The sequence below is a fragment of the Pyrgilauda ruficollis genome, unplaced genomic scaffold (genome assembly GCF_017590135.1).
Source record: "Pyrgilauda ruficollis isolate IOZ18807 unplaced genomic scaffold, ASM1759013v1 scaffold55, whole genome shotgun sequence".
Lineage (NCBI taxonomy): Eukaryota > Metazoa > Chordata > Aves > Passeriformes > Passeridae > Pyrgilauda > Pyrgilauda ruficollis.
The window spans coordinates 2,250,999-2,271,375 of record NW_024527155.1 but is presented as its reverse complement, the minus strand read 5'-3'; the positions used below and the strand labels follow the sequence as shown (position 1 = coordinate 2,271,375).

The window sequence follows — 20,377 nt, the reverse complement described above, 5'->3', positions numbered from 1 at the left end:
TGTGTGTTTGACCATTTGTTAGAGTGTTTGCTTACCGTGTAGAACTGAGAGGATCTTAAAATGCTTATGAAACCATAAAATACTCATGGAGCAAACAGGGAACAGCATTTCGGCTTGTCCCAGCTGAAAAGGCATGTGTGGTTATGAGGCTGAAGAAGCATGAAGCTGACAACCAGTTGTGGTCAGGTTTTTGGGGGAGATTTACTCAACCTCAGCTCTTTTAGAATGTCAGTGTTTCTTTAGAGCCATCAGCCAGCCTTGGGCCAGAACAGGGCTTTTAGCTCACTGAGGGCTGAATTGGAGTAACAAAAACCCACCACAAGTTCCCATTAGAGGTCTCCTGAGCTGAGCTATGGAGTCCCTGCATTGCTCCTGAACCAGCAGGTTCTGCAGGGCTTTGTCCCTTCAGCTTGTGTGCACCTGGTGCTCTTTGGGTTTAAGCTGAGTGCCACAAAATTTGGGACTAACAGTGACAGAGTCATCTGGCAGGGAGGCCGAGTGAATTGGTGCTTCCTGGGTGGGATGCTGTATTTTAAGCAAGAATGAGTTCAGTCTTTTCTATGTTGGATCATTCTAATATAATTATTCTCGCCAATGATTGCATTGAAAATTACAAGGAACAACCTGGGGTGGACCCTCATAGGCCCTGATAGCCTGCTCACTGACCTTAAAGAAAAAAAAACCAGGCCTGGAACTTGCAGATTAATAATTTATTAATATTTATTAATTAAACAAAAATTACTAAATCATGGTGCTGTCTTGAATAGGCTGTAAAGACAGTCTTGAATCCATACAAATAGTTCAGATATGAAAATAGCAAAAGAGCAGTGTCACAGCTAAATATTTGGTTTAGAAGTGCTAAAAAAACCTGCTTTTTCCTAAATTTATTTTTATTTTGGTTTTTCCCTGTTATTTTTCTATTTATTTCCTCCCTTATTTATTTCCCCCTTTATTCATTTTCCCCCTCTTACTCATTTTCATTTTTCCCCTTAATTACTTTTTCACCGTTACTTATGTTTTCACCTTCATTTATTTTTCCCATTGTTTTTTTCCTCCTTTTCCTTCCCCTTGCTTCCACATCCCATTGGTTTTTTCTCTCCCTTTGCTTCTCTCCCCATTGTTTTTTTTCTCTCCCCTTGTTCACCCCCGCATTTTCCCTGCCTTTGCTTTTCCCTTATTTATTTATGTCCCCTCTCCTATATTAATTCCCCATAATCTATTTTCCAGTTCCTTACTAATTTCCCTCAGTTCCTTTTTTTCCCCACCCATTTATTTCTTGTTTATTTTTCCCTTTACCATTTCCTACCCCCCTTTTATTGCCTTTTCTTTGTTTGTTTTGTTGCCATCCATCCGTCCGTCCATCCGTGTGGGGTTTTCCCTCTTAGTTTCGGTCGCTATTTTCCGCTCTTTTCCCGCATCCCGACGGTCCCGGATCCCAACGCGCGGGGCCGTGACGTCACAGGCGCCGCCCCTCCCGTGGCACCGCCCCTTTCGCGCTGGCGGGAGGCGTGTCCCGCCGCGGCCGCCGTACGCGCGATGTGGCCGGGGCGGGCGCGGCTCCACGTCAGCCATCGCCGGAGCGGCAGCGCCGCGGGCTCAGCTCCGCGCCGGGACCGGCCCGACCCCACCGCCCGGTACGGAGCCGCACGGCCGGCCCGCCGCGGCCTCGCGGGGCCGCGGGGAAGGAGCGGGCGCCGCTTCTCCGCTGGGCCCCGCGAGGCCCGAGGCCTCAGGGCCCCGCCGGCATCTTGCCGGTGGCCCCCGGCAGGGCCCGGGGGTGCGGGCGGCTGTGGGAGGGCTTGTGGCGCCCCGAGAGCTGCGCGTCTCGGGCTTTGCTCAGGGGAATGGCAGGCGGACCCGCGCGTTGAGGGAAGTTTTGTCTCGTAGCTTAAAATGCCCGGGTTTGGAGTGGAAGTAGGAACTGGGACATGGAGGGAGAAATAGCCCCGAGCCGGCTGGAAATTTGTCGGGATTTTTTAGTAAACATTTTGAACACTCTGTATTATAGCTGTGCGTCAGTAAAACGGTGCATCCTCGAGGTTTTGGTGCATTTGGTGCCCCCGTTCCCAAGGCTCCCCGGGCTTGTAGGTGGTGAGCAGACGTGGCTTTTGTGTTCCTGCGCTCTGTAAACTCTGTAACTTTCGATTCCCCTGCGTGCCGAGGTCTGGTTGTGGGTGCTCATCCCTGGAAGTGTTCGAGGCCAGGTTGGATGGGGCTCCGAACAGCCTGGTCTGGTGGTAAGGAGTTGGAATGAATTGGTCTTTAAAGTCCCGACCCCAACCCTTCAGTGACTCCCCACAGGGGACAGAGATATTACTGCTGGAGAGTTAAAGTAGCACCTGTGTCTGTGTCCCTGTGGGCTCTCAATGTCTCTGATTTCAAGTCTTTGTGCCTTGCAAGGAGGAAAACTGGCTGGTTGTTCTCCCTGCCAAATCTCCCAGCTCTGTGTTTTAGGAGAGTTGTATTTCATTGCTGCTTTTCAGAGCCCAAAGTGCACTCATTTATCACACTTCAGAGATATGATTCACCGTGATTTTGGAAATTCTGCAGCTGAGGTCTTTGTATGAGTAAAGAATACCTGCCCTGCTTTCACAAGGATCTGCTTTATGGTCTGTGTGAGTTGTTCTTGTAGGTGAAGGTGCTGGCTGCAGGGCTTTGAGGCAGGAATTCTGGGTAACAGCGTAGGAAAAGTAAGCAAAAACCTGCTGCTGAGGCAAGAAAAGAGTTGGGAAAGCCCTCTGAGATCATCAAATCCAACCTTTGACTGATCACCACCTTTGTCAACTGGAGCATGGCACTAAGTGCCACATCCAGTCATTTCATGAATGGGTGGTTTATGTAGATATTTGTAAGCAACAAGGTTGAGGGATCTGGGCCTTAAAATACAGAATTCATAATGGGAACAGGAGCGTTTCCTTAAAAACTTGTATTGCAAGTATTTTTTGGGGTGGTTGTCGTGGTGCTGATTGATGTGAGTTGTTTTCTTGTGTGGACAAAGAGACAGCAGCCCAGCTCAGCACAACTTCCCTGCTCCCTGTTCAGGGTGAGGGTCTCTGGGTGCCCATTTGATGAGAAAAGGGAGTCTCAGACTTCCAGACAATTAATATCAATAAAAGCTTATTTATTTTTGACACAATTTCTGTAGAAAGCACAAAACTGCTAATGTAATAAAAAGTAATGGTTTTCTTTGCTGTGCTTGTCAGTGTGGTATCACAGCATTAGCCAAGGAAGCTCAAGCTTGAGCATTTATCATTACTTAAGAAATAGAATAAAAAGGTTGATTTGATCCTAGATGTCTATTACATAATGAATAAACAAACAGGAGAATGAGGATTGATACAACAAAAGGGTTGATTTGATCCTAGATATCTATTACACAAGGAAAAAGCAAACATGAGAATGAGAATTGATCTTAATAGCAGATTTCATTACCTGGACTGCCAGGCACACAGCAGCTTTGATAGATCTTTAGCCTTCTTGTCCTTTTTCACCATAAAAAAGTCTTGGTTTCCTCATTAGTGTCTAATGGAGACAGTAGAGTTGAACTGATCTGATGATCCCTGGCAGGTAAAATGCTTCTCTCTCCATCACTTGGTCTTTACTCCCATCCTTGGTTTCTGCTCTATTGGACCTTGTGCTCATCTTCAAAGCTTCCTGCATAGACTGATTCATCTTGTTAATTGAGTCCAGAACTTTATCTTTTAGTTTTTTCTTTTTTTTTTTCTGTGGAGTCTTTTCAGCTGATTTTGCAGCTCGGGTCATTCACCTGGAGGGGCACAGGAGTGCAGGGAAGGTAGGGGGATATATAGCTGGGATCAGGGAATGACTTCAGGAGGGAGAAGCTGCTGCATTCATTTGGCTTCAGTCAGGTGCCCTGTACACTTGTGTTATCCCTGAATGTGCCCAGAATATTGGAAAGATTTTGGTTTTTTTCTGTTGTCTCTGAAAAATGTCATGCTCTTCATCTTTGTGGTGCTCACAGGAATATTTTAGGGTAACAGCCAAGCAAGAAAGCTTTTGCATGCAGCTTCTCAAGAAAGCAGCAATCCCTTCAAGCCATTAAGTCAGTTACAATTATGCTTTTGTGTTTGTTAATAAAATCTTTTAACTTTGGGATGGTTTTGTTTGCTTGGTTTTTAGGTTGTCGACATTTGTGTGAAAATAATTCTTCCCTTGAGAGGACTGCTGTAACCAAGAGCCATGACTGCTGCAGAGAACGTGTGTTACACCTTGATCAATGTTCCCATGGACTCAGAGCCACCTTCTGAAATCAGCTTAAAAAATGACCTAGGCAAGTGTTGGCAGTGACTGAGGGATACTCTGTCTTACCTGAATTATTCTCTCATTGTGCCTTTCCTAGAGTACTGTTTACATTTTGTAAGCTGAAACAAGTCAGTTTCATGTTTATTTTCTGTTGAGTTCTGGAAGATGGACGTTCCTCTGTTTGCTGTGTTTTGAGAAACTTCATGATATTGTTTTATGTGCTTTGGTGTACTCCACACTCTGTGCAAAATCGTAATACCTGCTTGGGCTAAGGCAGATTTGAGCAGAATTTTTCAGAATAAGCAACAAATTCTGTTGTCACTTGCCAAAACAGCAGTGTTGGTACCTGATATATGTGTGACACCACAGCGTATTGTAGTATCCCGGTATAAATGTAAGCATTAAAACAGCCTTGGAATTTGAACTCTTTCAATTCCAATATATTGATCTTCTGATTATTCCATTAATTCCATGCTTATTTTTAAATATCTCTTGCTTCCTCTTTATCCTTTAATAGAAGTAAAGGCATGGATTTTATTGATATGCTGTATTTCCCTCCTTCAGAGGATTTTGTTTCTTCTGACACTGAGGATCAATATTCCTGTTAAAGTATCTGTGACATGTCAGCCTTCCTCACTTCATTTCCTCCTCTAGAAAAAGGAGATGTCAAGTTGAAGACAGAGGCCTTGAAGAAGGTAATCATTATGATTCTGAATGGTGAGAAGCTGCCTGGGCTCCTGATGACCATCATACGTTTTGTGCTGCCTCTCCAAGACCATACCATCAAAAAGCTGCTGCTCGTCTTTTGGGAGATCGTGCCAAAGACCACTCCAGATGGCAGGCTCCTGCAGGAAATGATCCTTGTGTGTGATGCATACAGAAAGGTAGCCTCTTGTTTATTTCATTGGTTGTGTTCCTCTGCTGGATCTCTATAGAAGGGGTAGCATTTTGTGTTACTGATACAAATAAACATTGTTTACGCTCAGCATTTCCTTCCTATCAGTTGTGTCTCAGTGCTTCAGAGCTGGATAAATGCAGATAGGCAGCAGACCAAGGAGTTTTGTATTCTTTTACTGATACAACTTAACAAAAATTTAGTGCTCTGTTTCCTTGTCAGTGAACATTAAAGGTGAGGGGTAACATAGTTACCATCTTCCAGGCATCTTGGGACAAGCTGTGGGTCATAAAAGGACACTATTGTGGTATATTTGGGAAACACCTTCATAAAGATATTAAGGAGCTTCAACTTTGGGAATGGGTTGGAAAAATATAATCCAGAAAAAAAAATCCTACAGGCTTTGTAAGTTTTATTGCACATAAACACATACTTTTAAATATTGTGAGGCAGCAGTGCTTTGGGAAAGCATTTCTTGAGAAAACAGTGAGGTGTCATTGGGGATGTTTGGAACTTGTACCATGGGAGAGCTGAGTGTGGGAGAAGGTGGTAAGTGCATTCATCTGGAGAGTCTGGCATTTCAAATATGCTTCCTGTTGCTTTTAGGATCTCCAGCACCCCAATGAGTTTATTCGAGGCTCCACTCTGCGCTTTCTGTGCAAGCTGAAGGAAGCCGAGCTGCTGGAGCCCTTGATGCCGGCCATCCGCGCGTGCCTGGAGCACCGGCACAGCTACGTGCGCCGCAACGCCGTCCTGGCCATCTACACCATCTACAGGTACCTGCACCAGCCAGGCTCAGTCCTGCACGCACAGCTCCAGGGCTGCCTTCAGCTTTTGAGAGCTCAAGTGTTTATCACGCCCTAGTGTGGTGTTCAGAATTTTTATGTTTGTGTGCCTTTTCTGTTTAATGTGCATCCTTGGGTTCTTCTCCTTGCCAGTATCTCTTAATTACGTTTTTTTCTTGTAAAGGAACTTTGAACATCTTATACCTGATGCTCCTGAACTGATCCATGATTTCTTGGTGAATGAGAAAGATGCAAGCTGCAAAAGAAATGCATTTATGATGCTGATTCATGCAGATCAGGTGAGAATACCTGCCCTCAAAATCATTTGGTTTAATAATTGTTAATATGCTGAGTAACTAGCCAGTAGTTTGTTGGTAGTATAAACTACTTGTATTCATAAAAAACCCCATGTATGGTAGTGTTAATGCTTTTGTGGGATATGTGGTACTGATAATGTAGGTCTTTAGTGCTCTCTTTATGTTAAAGGAGAACTGCTTTATTTGGTGAAGGTGCTGAAAAATGTGAGCATAACCACGCTGAGAAGTAGTCCATTATGTGCTGTTCTAAAGTTTTTGTAGTTGCATGAGAAAGAAATGGCAGTGTCTGTTTAATGTTTTGGATTACTTGTTCTACAGTCACTTTTGTTTCTAACTGCCATTAGTTTGTCTCTCTTTTTGCCCTCTGTAGACAGGATGGATTATTTTTCTCTTTAGGTCTACAGTGTTTTCTTAAACTGTGGAAGCATTGCATAAAGGCTGTTTTTTATTTTGATGTTGAGAATGTGCTTTGATTTAAAATTCAACTGAGTGAGCAAACTCTGAATAATGTAAAATAATTTTTCTTCTGTGTAGGATCGAGCTTTGGATTACTTGAGTACCTGTATTGACCAAGTGCAGACCTTTGGTGACATACTGCAGTTGGTTATTGTTGAACTAATTTACAAGGTAAAAGGGAAATGTCGTGGCACATTTAAAATAAATGTACACGTTAATTTACAGAATTATATTAGACTGTTTTTAAAAAGGGATAGAATGTTGCTGGAAAAGGGATTGAGCTGGCTTCTTTTCCGTGTCAGGAATATGTCATTGCTTAATAGAGCTGAATAAAATTTGTCTCTTGAAATGATAAAGAGCTCAAGTGTGCACTGTACAGAGCAATAAGTCTCACCAGATTTGCTGTGGTGGGGACAGTATTATCAGAGTGCTCTTGGTGGGCATGAGCAGGGCATCTCTTACAGAACCTGTTAGAGGCTCTGCCCTTCCTTTTGGTGGGAGATTTTAAGACCCTGTAGCATTGCTCAGAGTTGTTGAGAACAGCTTTTGAAATTAGATTTTTACAGCTGTGAATGACACTTTCTGGCACCAGAAAAGGTTGTCACCTTTTGGTTAGCTTTCTCCTCTCTGTAGGACAGTGGAGCAGCTGAGCTATAGGATTGCTCTTTTCTTTGTGTGCCAACTGTGGATCATTCCTTTATCAAGGTCTGTCACGCGAATCCATCAGAGAGAGCTCGGTTCATTCGCTGCATCTACAACCTGCTGCAGTCCTCGAGTCCTGCAGTGAAGTATGAGGCTGCAGGTACTCTGGTTACACTCTCCAGTGCACCCACAGCAATCAAGGTATGAAAGTGATGTTTTCAGCTCTTCAGTAGCTTCTAGTGCACTGAAGTGAACACTGTGTGCTGCGTGTTGATACTTGGGAGGGAAGGGTTTAGTAACATGGGCTAGTGCAACACTTCTCATGTGAAATACTGTCCTAAAGTATCTCTTAGAACTGGTCACAAAAAAAGACTGAGCAGACCTGGAGCTAGTGGATTTCATGTCACTGTGGTAGGGCACAAGCTTGAATACTGTGCAAACTGTTGGACCAGCCTATGATCTGCTTGGCCTAGTTTGCAAAGCAGACTACAGCTGAAGATTTCAGAGATTGAATGAAATTTTTTACTCATGAATATGACTCATTTCAGACCAGGGCAGAAGCATAAAGCAGTGAAGATTCATGTTGATTACTGATTGACCTGAGGTTCTTAGTTTTATGTTTCTACAGCTGATTATTGAGGATCACTTTGAAGTTTTGAATTTATATGGAAATGTAAAAGATAGGTTATGCATGGATTTAGAGCATTGTAAATAGTAGTTTCCAAAAGTCAGGGGGGTGAGTATGAATTCCAGCATTTTTGGTTTGGCATACCCTTTTTGTTAAGTAGACACACTGTACATAGAAGCTGTCATTAAAACCTAATCTAGGTAGACTAATACTGCCAACTCTTTTAAGTTGGTTTTCATGCCCTGTTGCATATTTCACAGCTGACCCAAAACATGTCAGATAACGGTCTTTGAATTTGAAGTCAAGTCTGTGTACTGTAAGCTGATGCCATTGTGAGCCTTCATGTGTGACTTTTGTAACATGGCGAACAAAAAATTTTAAAGTCTGTTTATCAGGTTAATTTCTGTGCCAACTCTGAGTAGCTGCTTTAATAGTATAATAGAAGGAGTCTTTTCCTCAATTTCAGAAATGTTCCTGTTTATCCTCGTCATGACTAAAATAACCAGTTTTGATCCTTTTCATTTTAGGCTGCTGCCCAATGCTACATAGATTTGATTATTAAAGAAAGTGATAATAATGTGAAACTGATTGTCTTGGATCGTTTGATTGAGTTGAAGGAGCATCCCTCCCATGAACGAGTGTTGCAGGTATGTGGAGTGTCTCTTTTCCTGTAAGCCTTAGGAAAGAAAAGCCTTCAATAACAAAGCTCCCAGGTTTTTGCAATGTATGGAGAGAAGAACTGAAGTTTCAATTTCCTGTTGGTATGTTTTTGGTAAAAATATATTGGATGGACTTCTGTGTTTCTGACTTGGCTGCTTTTATTGTCTGCATAAAAGTTAACAATGACAAATGCTGTCCTGGTTTTAAGGTTTAATGGTGTAGCTGCATAGGAGACTTTTGTGTAAATGTATTAAATGAACACTGAGGAGTTCTAATGCCTGTTGCTTGCTCATCAGTAGATCATATATTATGTATATAATACAGCAGAAAGGCTTTGAAAATCACTGAGGACTGAAATTTAGAATTGTATGAAGAGGAAGTAATTTACAAGGGCAAAATACTTTACTTTGTTATTGTTTCAGGATCTAGTTATGGACATCCTCAGAGTGTTGAGCACTCCAGATCTAGAAGTGCGCAAAAAGACCCTTCAGCTGGCTCTGGATCTTGTGTCTTCAAGAAATGTGGAGGAGGTAAATTATATGCGCTTTTGATTCATTACACTATTTTCTTTCTTTTGAAAAATGTCACTTTAAAAAAATTTTGATTTGATCTTTTCTGCAGCTTGTGATTGTTCTGAAGAAGGAAGTGATTAAAACTAATAATGTGACAGAGCATGAAGATACAGACAAGTACAGACAGCTCCTGGTTCGGACACTGCATTCCTGTAGTGTTCGCTTCCCAGACATGGCTGCAAATGTTATTCCAGTGGTATGCAAATACTTCATTATATTCTCATCACATGTGTTACACCAGCTCCTGCAGAATTGCTGGAGCTGAGGTGTTCCTAATAGTGGCCTCATAATTAACCTCACAAGAGCCAATGCTATTTTAATTCCTAAAGAAACATAGGACTTTTGATGCTGTAATTATTATATTTTTGAAGAACATGAGCTGAAGAGGACCTTTAAAAATGCAATAATTTGTATCACTAGAAAAACGATTTGGGAATGTGATAATTGGTACTTGTTTGGAGTGTGCTTAAGGTTGTTTGACTTCAGTTTTTTTTCACTGGAGATCCATAATGAATTTTATTTTTCTGAACATAAAAGGGAAATACTATTGTACAAACTTCTGTGCTGCTGTTTGTGCTGATGTTTAATCTTTTGTGGCAGCTGATGGAGTTCCTTAGTGACAACAACGAAGCGGCAGCCGCCGATGTCCTGGAGTTTGTGCGGGAAGCAATCCAGAGATTTGAAAACCTCAGACCTCTTATTATTGAGAAGATGCTTGAAGTCTTTCATGCTATTAAATCTGTCAAGTGAGTCCAGAATATTACATCAAACAGACTTGGGGGCACCTGTGGCTCACTTGCATTGAATGTATATTGTCATTAAATACTGACCAAAATCCACATTACCCACACAGAGTGACTCTGAGCCTAGATATTTTGAGGAAGAGAATTTCTAGGTACAGCTTTCTTCTTGCCTACCTGGGCAAGAGATAAATTGGGTATTTGTTGCATTGAATAAACAAAATAAATTTGATTTTAATTTCTGTGATGCACTTGATAATTGTAATTCCTCTTGCTAGGAAATAGTGTTGTTGATGAAGGCCAAACATAAAGTAATATATTTATTAAAACAATTCCTAAGGAATTTGCACTTGTAGGCAACTGGAAATACTGAACATTTGTTAGAAAACCTAATCTAACATTGACTGAGCTTTACAAACAATAAAGCTATTTTAGTACCTTTCAAGGCTCTAAAAACTTTGCTTGCTGTTGGACCTAAAGGTTAAGTTATATGAGAATTTCTCTGTGTCAGAAGAGCACTCTGTCACTCTCCTAATACACAGAAAACTCTGAATCCCATCTCCATTGTAATCTCATTAAGTGGGGGAAAAAATCCCTCTGAAGCTTTGCTGTTCTTTTCCTAATCTTCATTCTTGTTCTGGTTTTTCATTTTCTCCTTTATAATGGAAAAATTAGTTTGTCTCAGTTAAAAGGAGAATTTAGAGCTGACTTTATTCACATGCAGTGGAGTATTTCATTATGATCACAATGAAATTTAATTTTGTGTATTTCAGGTTTAACACAGATGGAAATAAATATGTAGCAGAGAATATATCTAATTTGATGTACTTTTTCATGAGTTTACTGAGGCTTAAAAGATAATTGCTTTTGATTTAACCTGCTTTTGTCAGTTATGTCCTTTTGAATTTCTCAAGACTGGCCTTTACTACCTGATAAATCACTTTAAATCACTTTTCTTGGTGCTAGTTTGAGTATATCACAAAAGCATGATTTAAATTACTGTTCTTGTCTCAGGATTTATCGAGGAGCATTATGGATCCTTGGAGAATATTGCAGTACAAAGGAGGATATACAAAGTGTGATGACGGAGGTTCGCAGATCACTCGGAGAGGTGTGTATATTTTGGGGTTTTTGTGTAAACTGTGTTTACTCTGTGGTTTTTTTCTGCCATCATGCAGTGGGTTTTCTAAGAAAAGGTATTTTAGGAAGATCAAGTAAGATGCAACAATGTACTGGGGACTTGTGATGGGACTTGTGTAATGGCATTTGCCCAGGAAATCTTAAGTAAAAAGTAGTCAGGGTTTTGCATTCATTACTCATTTTTTTCAAGTAGCACACTTGGGCTGAGAATAAGTGATATCTGTTAAGAGAGGAGTTGGTAAATTCCTTATTTCAGAAAATTATGGCATCTTTAAGATATGATTTAATTATATCCAGTAGCAAAGAAAAAATGCTTTAAGTCTGGGTTGTTCTGAGAGAATGACTTCTGTAACAAAGTCTAATTAATCAATGAGAGCTTTATTGCATGTGTAGGAAGCTTCTGTGTGTATTTCAATATCTGCTTATTTCCTCGAATTCTCCCCAGTCCCATGCACTGTAGCTGACCTTTTGTTTATAAAAAACTCAGTAATGCAGATAATTTTTATTAAAACCTGCAGAACAAAAACATATCTTGTATTTTAATTGTAACAGTTGCTTCCTGCTCATTTCTAGATCCCAATAGTAGAATCTGAAATCAAGAAAGAAGCTGGTGAGCTCAAACCTGAAGAAGAGGTGTCTGTGGGTCCAGCCCAAAAATTAGTGACAGAGATGGGCACTTATGCAACACAAAGCGCTCTTAGCAGTTCCCGACCTGCCAAAAAGGAAGAAGACAGGTATTTGTGATTTCCTGCTTGGCCAGGAATGACTTGGTTAATTTTTATCTTTGTTTATTTGAGTGGTGTTATCTGTCATGCAGAGTTCAGTGGTTGAGGGAGTTTCCTGTTTTAAGGTATTATCCCAATTAAACAGTATAGGAAGTTGATCGATTGCTTAGGATTTGTAATCAAAGCTTACTGTGTAAATAAGTGCTTTATTAATTATGATATCCTAAATTCTAGTTGATTTTTTTTTTTTTTTTTTTTTACTTCTAAAGCTCTTCCACAGTTTTAGTTGGATACAGAGATACTGCCTTTAGATTAAAATATTTTCTTCACTTTATATCACTTTGCACTCCTACAGCTCTCTCTCCCTAGTCCACATAGAAATGACTGTGTGACTTGTGGAAATCTCTGTGTCTAGAAAATTACTTTGAGAAAGTAGAAACCCAACCTTGTGAGGAGTTCCAAACTTGTTTTGCTTGTACAATGTGAAAGTTAAGATATCAAGAGAAGTAGGCTGAGGACTGTCATCCAAAAGTAGTTTTCTGAGGGTCATTTGTCTTTGCAGACCTCCCCTACGAGGATTCTTGCTGGATGGAGATTTCTTTGTTGCAGCTTCCCTTGCTACAACTTTAACCAAGATCGCTTTACGTTATGTGTCCCTAGTTCAGGAAAAGAAGAAACAAAATGTGAGTCATCTCTTGTGTTTTCACATTTAAAGAAGAGCTGCTTTTTGCCTCTTTTCTTTTACAAAGATGCAAAATGGGTTAAGTCCAGAGTAAAGTGCCAGTTATGTGATCGGATAATAATGATAGTTTGGATCACAAACAGGACCTGCTGCTTTCCAGCCATTCTGTCTAGACAGTCTCTAAATCATTCTGCTTGGTTTCAGATAACAAGTACTAAAAAACTAAGTAATATATTCAGAATGTTATGATTTGATTAATGCGCACCTTTTTCTAAATAAGTCAGAAGTCAACGTTTCTTTAAAGCTGTGGAAAATGCAATAACCTTCTTCCATTCTCTTTGTGCTCCTTCTCAGTCCTTTAATGCTGAAGCTATGCTGCTGATGGCCACTATTCTCCACTTGGGAAAGTCTTCTCTTCCCAAGAAGCCAATTACAGATGATGATGTGGATCGTATTTCGTTGTGTCTGAAAGTGTTGTCAGAGTGTTCTCCTCTCATGAATGACATTTTCAACAAAGAATGCAGGCAGTCCCTCTCTCACATGCTGTCAGCCAAGCTAGAAGAGGAGAAACTTTCCCAGAAGGTGAGCTGTTGTAAATGTGTAACCATAAACACTTGGAGTTTTTACAGATGTTCACATCCAAGCTGGTCCCAGAAATGTCACCATTTGACTCTGTGTAGGTCAGCCATTATTTGACTGTTTTTCTGTGCTGGGGAATGGAATTCACTGCAAATTCTTGAATTATTCTCTTCCTGCAGAAAGAATCTGAGAAGAGGAATGTGACAATTCAGCCAGATGATCCCATTTCCTTCATGCAGCTTACTGCTAAAAATGAAATGAGCTCAAAAGAAGACCAGTTCCAGCTTAGCCTTCTTGCAGCAATGGGAAACACACAGAGGAAAGAGGCTGCTGATCCTCTTGCTTCCAAACTTAATAAGGTAGTGGGAAATCAGTGCTTCAATTGTATGCATCACTTTGGGAATGGCAGACTGGAACTGATGAACCAGACTATGCTGCTTGATTGGGAAGACCCAATTATATCCTGGTTGGGATCAGGAGGAAGAAAAGCACTTTTGCTAATAGTTTTTACCTTCTCAAATGGGAAGAGGAAGAACAAGAAGGAGACCTGGAGAGTGCTGAGCTGGTGAAATGTGGAAAAGAAATTAGGGTTTGCTGCTTTGAAATCCCAATAAAGTTCATGGGGCAAAGAGCAAGGACACCAGAAGTGATTAAGATCCCCTTTGTTTGGCTGCTGTATCCTATTGCCAAGTGCAGTGCATCCTTATTTCACTCTCTTTATGCCTTTTTTTTTTTTCTTAGAACCTGCTGAGGATGTTTAAAGAGAAGAAATCACTTGAGTAATTCATTAGTTAAGAGTTAAACCCCCAGACTTTGAAAGAATGGATGATTTTTTTTTTTTGATGTTTGAAGTTACCTTTTCATTTTAAGTCAGCATTTCTTTGTGCTGCTGATCATCTTAAGAATAAATGGCATTACAGTTCATATTTTAGGAACTTAATAGTTCAGAATTCATTTCGTCTGGAGAGGGTTTATATGTGTATATAAAGATATAGTGTGTATGCAGGAGGACTTGTGAGGGAAGGCTACTTGTTTTGGAGGCCCATATTAAAGAATAATCAATTTAAGTGTACTTTATTCTTATTTTTTGTGATTGTTTGAATGATTCTGTGTTTTAAACTGGTTTCTGAGAAGGTGAATCCCTTGGCTTGTGTCACAGGTCACTCAGCTGACAGGTTTCTCAGACCCTGTGTATGCAGAAGCCTATGTCCACGTCAATCAGTATGACATCGTGCTGGATGTGCTCGTGGTCAACCAGACCAGTGACACCCTGCAGAACTGCACCCTGGAGCTGGCCACGCTGGGTAAGGGGGGCTGCACTGCTGCAAACAAAGCAGCTCTGAGGTTCTGGGAACTGGGCATTACCGTGCTGTAAGGAATTCCTGAAACACTTCCAAAGTGATGCCAGTTAGTCACCATTTTGAAGGCCTTTAAAAATATACTGTTTTAAGTATTTGGTGGAATTTTCTATATACTGACACTGACAATGCAATCTGATGATAGAAGTCATGGTCAGATTTTATCACTAAAAACATAGTGTTCCATTTCCCCTTCTTTTTTCCTGAGATATAGACAGGTTTTTTGATGTATTTATTTTTCATTGTGCTGCTACCATAGACAGGAAAATAAAAATAGGTCAAAATCCCAACTGGCGTGGAGCAGAAAGCCATCTGCCCTAGGTGGTTTTTGCACTCAGCCTGAGGTACTTAAATACTGCATTTACTCAACTGAAACCATTCCCTGTACCAGAGTCTTGCTTGGACAACACTGAGGCTTCATTAACTTCTCTTAGAGGAGTCACTGGAGCAGATAATTCAAGAACAGTAACCAGTTTCTTATTAGTTGTCCTCTGCTTTGGCAGTCAGGAGCTGAAATACTCATACAATATGCTAGGAGAACTCACATTATGTACTTTTCACTATGGTAAACATGACTGGAGGGGCATAACCTTTGTCCTAAAATTTTGTACATAATTTGATGAGACTAATAATGGAAATAAATCAAATGGATGCATTATTTAATAGGTTGTGTTTTTTATTTGTCAGCTCAGTTAAGTGGAATTCTGTATTTCCCAGCTGATGTTCTGCAAAAGCTGACTTGAGGCATCACTCCCATGTGTGGAGCTCATGCTGTTCATGCTGTGTTCCCAAGTTGCAGTTTAATAGAATTAAGGAGTCTTTCCAATTGCTTACTGAAGGATTAGTAAAAATGCATCCCTTAATGTTTCCTTGGAGCAATTATATTCAGAATCAAGGGCATACTTTTGACCTGTTCATGAATAGCTTAGTGCCTGTAGTGCTGGACGTTGTACTTTGAGTTTGAGGCACTTGACTATAGGGTTAGGCCTTATGGTGATGTCAGTGATTAAAATACAAGGTAGAATTAACCATTTCCTTGATAAATGAATACTAAACTCCATCCAAAGCTCATTTAATTCAATATATGCATTTGTTTTCAGTGGGGTTTGGGTGAACACAGCAATATTTTAACTGAAATTTGTGTGTTGTGTAATTTATCTTGCAATTAGAAAACTATAAAAAAAATAACAACCAATTCCAAATCAAGTAATATCTTTATGGTGGTGTTTAGTGCAGCTCTACAGATGCAAAAATTGAATGATAAGAAAATAAAGAGCTGTTGTTCAGAAGCAAAGCTCATTGTATACTGCTAGTGTTCCCTGATTTCATCTCCCATTTTCTTTACACAGGTGACTTGAAACTTGTGGAAAAACCATCTCCTCTGACACTTGCTCCACATGATTTTGCAAACATTAAAGCTAATGTCAAAGTTGCTTCAACAGAAAATGGAATAATTTTTGGTAATGTTGGTAAGTAAACAATTTAATTGTACAAAAGTAACATGAATATATTGCATTTTTAACTGCTTAATGAGCTCAAAAAGAAGTAAAACCCTTCATATTGGGTGAAGAAATTAAATTACAATGTAAATAATTTGTGATGATTTAAAAAAAAAAATCTGTATCACTGTTACTTAAAACCATCATAGAATGTGCTACCTTTAGGATGATTGTCAGCATGAGATTGAGCAAGGGTTGACTGCTGTTAACTGGCAGATGGTAACTCAGCACCCTTATTAAGTGCAAATTCACTTTTTGGAACATTCAGAAATGGTTTTGTGTGTTCTCTTGCAGTGTACGATGTCTCTGGAGCAGCCAGCGACAGAAACTGTGTGGTTCTCAGTGATATTCACATTGACATCATGGATTACATCCAGCCTGCTTCCTGCACAGATGCTGAGTTCAGACAGATGTGGGCAGAATTTGAATGGGAAAACAAAGTTAGTTTTTGGGATTTTTTTGTATGTTACTTTGTTGATGAGATACAATTCTGTCTCTTGTACAGCAGCTCATTACAGCAGCATTATCTATTGCCACATAAACCTCATTGAACATCCTCATTGGATGTTTGCCTCAAGCAGCTTGTTCTCTTACAGCTATCTTATCAGTTTCACAAGCTTAGCAATGCAATAACTGGGTTTTTGGCTTGCAAAAGAGGTTGTGTGCATTGAGCTTTACCTCCTGTATGGAAGCTGTCCAAGCTGACTGGTGATTGCTGTGTATTTTGGCTCAAAGGTGAGATGACAACAAGTGTAAGTTTATACTGAGGCTGCAGAATTACTCGTGCAGCTCATCCTCTCCAGTTCTTAATCACATTGTCCTGTGAGTTGCAAGGGACCTTTTAAAGATTGTTTAGTCCAGCCCCTTGCCAGGGGGACAGGAACATCTTTCTTTCACTTTGATACTTTGCGGTACAGCTGTAGCATAAAGTTCTGGGTGCTGGGTAAGACCAGCAAGACAGTGCTTACACTTCATAGTAACTGAGAGTGCCCAAACCTGAAAAAAGGGTTTAAGGGAGATGATATCATATAAGAATGGAATAGAAGCAGAATAAGAGATATTTTACATGAACTGTAGCCTTGTGTGGTACATAGGTGTGCTCACTTGAGACTAGATTTAAATGCCTAGGGGAGAACTTGTGCACAATATATTGTAATACATGATATATGAAGCCTTAGTAGTTTGAAGCCTTAGTCTCCTTCTAAGAGATATGTTAAAAAACAATTTAAACAAGGCACATAATATGCAATATGATAAAGCCAAGGCGGCCCAGAGAGCTTTGTTGCTAGAAGGGGAAGATGAAAGAAATCTTTATCACTGGTTAAAAGCAAACTTTGGACTAGGTATTGCTTTTTCTTGTTCTGGCAATGTGTAAACTATTCAGACAAGGAGTCCACTGTTTGCTATAGAGAATCTAGGTGTTCAACAGAGTATCATATTCAAATTCTCTATCTTAACAAGTGGAAGGGCAGGAGGGGAACACTTCCTGTGATGCCACCACATAGTGGGAAGTGCATGCAGCTTACTGAGTGTGCTGTTGCTCAAGGAGGAATGCGGAAGTGATCTCCTTTATGGAGCCCTGAAGAAGAGATTTCAGAAATACCTGAGGTGCTAATTAAAGTAATTGCCTTTTTATTTTTTTCCTTCTTGAAGGTAACAGTGAATACAAATATCATTGATTTAAATGAATACTTACAGCACATACTGAAGTCAACCAATATGAAATGCCTGACTCCAGAGAAGGTGAGTTATTTCTTGGAGAGTTTTAGATACCTTTTTTAGTTCCTGTGCTTTATTATTTAATTTGTTCAACATTTGTTGTTAATATTCTTAGAAATGCCTGCTTATGAAATGAAATAGTACATACACCTCAAAGCTTTTACTCTGAAATTAGTAAAAGCTGATAAATGTTACCAAAATTCTCTGTAGTCCCAAGGTGGAAAATCAGAATGTCCATTTTGATTCATAGTAGCTAAGCTGTAGCACAGACTTGATGGCACCATCTGTTTACATAAAGGGGTTTTTTAGTAGCTCCATATTTCTTCCTTCTCTGACAAAATTTACCTTTCTTTTGCCAGTTTAGCCTTTTTGTGATAAAGCAAAATAAATACATATAATAGCTACTTACTGTTAAGATATAGCATGTATGATAGCTATTAGCTACTACATGTGTAGTAACCAAATTAAATATAGTAGCTGTTTAGCTTTTTGCCATTTTGCTCTTGGTTGAAACAAACCGTAAAATGCCCTCCTGTCTTGTCTTGGTGAATTCTATAGACTGCATAATTCCCAGTATGAATTCTAGAAAAAGGCCACAACTGTTTCCCAGTGCATGATTCCCACATGTTACAAAACATTCCAGGTGAAGAAAGAGGTGTAAACATGATACATTGGTAACTGCCTGGGTGAACTAAACTGTGTTTAGAGGATTTTGGTCTTTTAAAAGTTCCCATGTTCTTTCCACAGGCTCTTTCAGGCTATTGTGGCTTTATGGCAGCCAATCTTTACGCCCGTTCCATCTTTGGAGAAGATGCCCTGGCCAATGTGAGCATTGAGAAGCCGATTCACCTGGGGCCAGAGGCGCCTGTCACGGGCCACATACGGATCCGGGCCAAGAGTCAGGTAATGGGGCCTGCCATCCTCACCCTTTCTAGGACAATGTGCCAAGCACTCCTAAAAATCTACACATTTTTGACAGTCTTTTCTCTGGTGTGTTGCCATAAAATAGGCTTTTGTACCAAGATTTCCCAATTTTGTCCATAGTGCTGCAAATAGGATGTTATATCTTACTTGCTTTTAAATAAAGAGCAAATGTGCCCCATGGTTGCATGATGTTTTTCCAGCCAAATTGCACATTTCAGTGTCACATAACAAGGAAATTTTATGCATGTAATTCCTATTCACTGATTCTTTTTTAAAACAACAAAATCCCAGGGTTTTTAGTAGGAGGTTTTTTTTCTGTAGATATATGAGTCTGCTTTGGATTTTAGAGTTTCTACCTCCCAACTGAAAAAAAAAGACTGGGATTTGGGATAAATGAAGCAAAAACACCACTGTAATATAGAATTATTTTTAACAGTGTGCAATAAAGGAGTACCTGAGAGTTTTCATATTCAAAGAAAGCATTTAATTTATGTGATGTCACTACAAAGATTTTGGTCTGGTTTAAATTAAAGTTTCTGATATGTTACAGTGCCATTTTTACATAAGACTGCATTCAATTACATATGCCAGCATGGTTTCATCTTGAAATCATTGTGCTATTGAATATGTGGATTTATTCATGCAGTTTCTTTTGATGGTTCTTCAGGTTTTGTGCAATATTAATCTGGCTCTGTGATTAAATAATTTTCCATAGCTGTGGTGCACTGAGTGTGCTGGTATCAGCACTGGGACTTTAAACAGTTGAATTTCAGTAACTGGACAGGCAGTTGTAATTTCTCCCCTGGTAGTCCTCTTTCAATTGGTCAGAGGTCAAAAGGTTGAAATAGGTTTTATTCTTCTGCTTTTCATGTGTTATCAACAGTTGCCAGCTCAATTAAATTTCATTGTCTCAGTAATATATGTAGACCTAACCTTTACCTAGTGAGTGATAAGGAAGTGAGCACTATGAAATGTACAAAGATGTGAGCAAATAGAAATTTTCCATGCCACTGACTCAATAGATTTCTATATATGGAACTTCAATTTTAATATAGATGAGATAAAGTTCTTTTTAAGTGAAGTATTTGTGTCATGATTGTTGTCTTCCTTTTCCTTACAGGGAATGGCCCTGAGCCTGGGAGATAAGATCAATCTGTCTCAGAAGAAGACAAGTTTATAAATTTTATCTAATGTATTTTCAGGTCTTTTACAGTTTAACCTTAGGTATGTGGCTTTTGGGATCCAGAACATCTCATATTCTTCAGTGTTCTGTAATTGTAGAAGCCAAGCTTTTGAGCTGAAAGCATTCCAGCAGATAATTTATAGGTTCTCCATGATTGATATTGAGCAAATTTTAAATCTCCAGGTTTTTTTTTTCTTTGTCCTGGAAGTCATGTTTTCTTTGTCTCTGATATATATTGATGCTCACAGTACAATAAACAAGTTATACCAGTACTGTTTTGTCTGTAAATTATAATCTCTGTATTATCTGATCAATATTGAATATCTGTCCAGGGGTACTTTGATGCTCTGAGAAGGTGGGAGTCTGTAATAGCTTAAGTGTTTACAATAATGGCTAGACCTGAATGTGTGAGAGTGTCATCATGATTCTTAAAATACTCTGGTATACCTAGGAGAATATAAATTTGCCAACTAAATTAAAGGCTGTATATTCTAGATGGTAATGTAATAACTTGGCACAGACAAGCTTGTAGTATCAAAAAAGAGGCTGACAAAATTCAGCCCTTTCCAGCAAGTTGTAGAACCTTAAACTTTGTTTCTAAAGTGCTTTC

At 39.7% G+C, this 20,377-nt stretch overlaps 1 protein-coding gene across 3 annotated transcripts; it reads left to right on the top strand.

Moving 5' to 3' along the window:
* Positions 1–1,507: 1,507 nt before the first annotated feature.
* Positions 1,508–20,035, top strand: COPB1 (COPI coat complex subunit beta 1). 3 transcript variants are annotated; one of them, XM_041481214.1, is made up of 22 exons: positions 1,508–1,634; positions 4,141–4,291; positions 4,918–5,147; positions 5,765–5,934; positions 6,128–6,242; positions 6,795–6,887; positions 7,422–7,559; positions 8,514–8,633; positions 9,069–9,176; positions 9,268–9,414; positions 9,819–9,964; positions 10,973–11,069; positions 11,672–11,832; positions 12,386–12,506; positions 12,860–13,087; positions 13,264–13,443; positions 14,244–14,388; positions 15,792–15,911; positions 16,236–16,381; positions 17,595–17,684; positions 18,408–18,563; positions 19,705–20,035. In XM_041481214.1, the coding sequence occupies exons 2-22, from the start codon at positions 4,201–4,203 to the stop codon at positions 19,762–19,764; spliced, it is 2,862 nt and encodes a 953-aa protein (XP_041337148.1). In that variant the 5' UTR covers positions 1,508–1,634; positions 4,141–4,200; the 3' UTR covers positions 19,765–20,035. The 3 variants fall into 3 exon arrangements, with proteins under 3 accessions (XP_041337148.1, XP_041337149.1, XP_041337147.1); XM_041481215.1 differs by lacking the exon at positions 1,508–1,634 and adding an exon at positions 1,724–1,869; XM_041481213.1 differs by lacking the exon at positions 1,508–1,634 and adding an exon at positions 2,108–2,237.
* Positions 20,036–20,377: the final 342 nt, after the last annotated feature.

Coding starts and splice junctions, on each gene's coding strand:
- COPB1 (XM_041481214.1), top strand. CDS start 4,201: ATGACTGCTGCAGAGAACGTGTGTTACACCTTGATCAATGTTCCCATG. Junction 16,382..17,594: donor AATTTGAATGGGAAAACAAA/GTTAGTTTTTGG, acceptor TCCTTCTTGAAG/GTAACAGTGAATACAAATAT. Junction 18,564..19,704: donor GGATCCGGGCCAAGAGTCAG/GTAATGGGGCCT, acceptor TTTTCCTTACAG/GGAATGGCCCTGAGCCTGGG.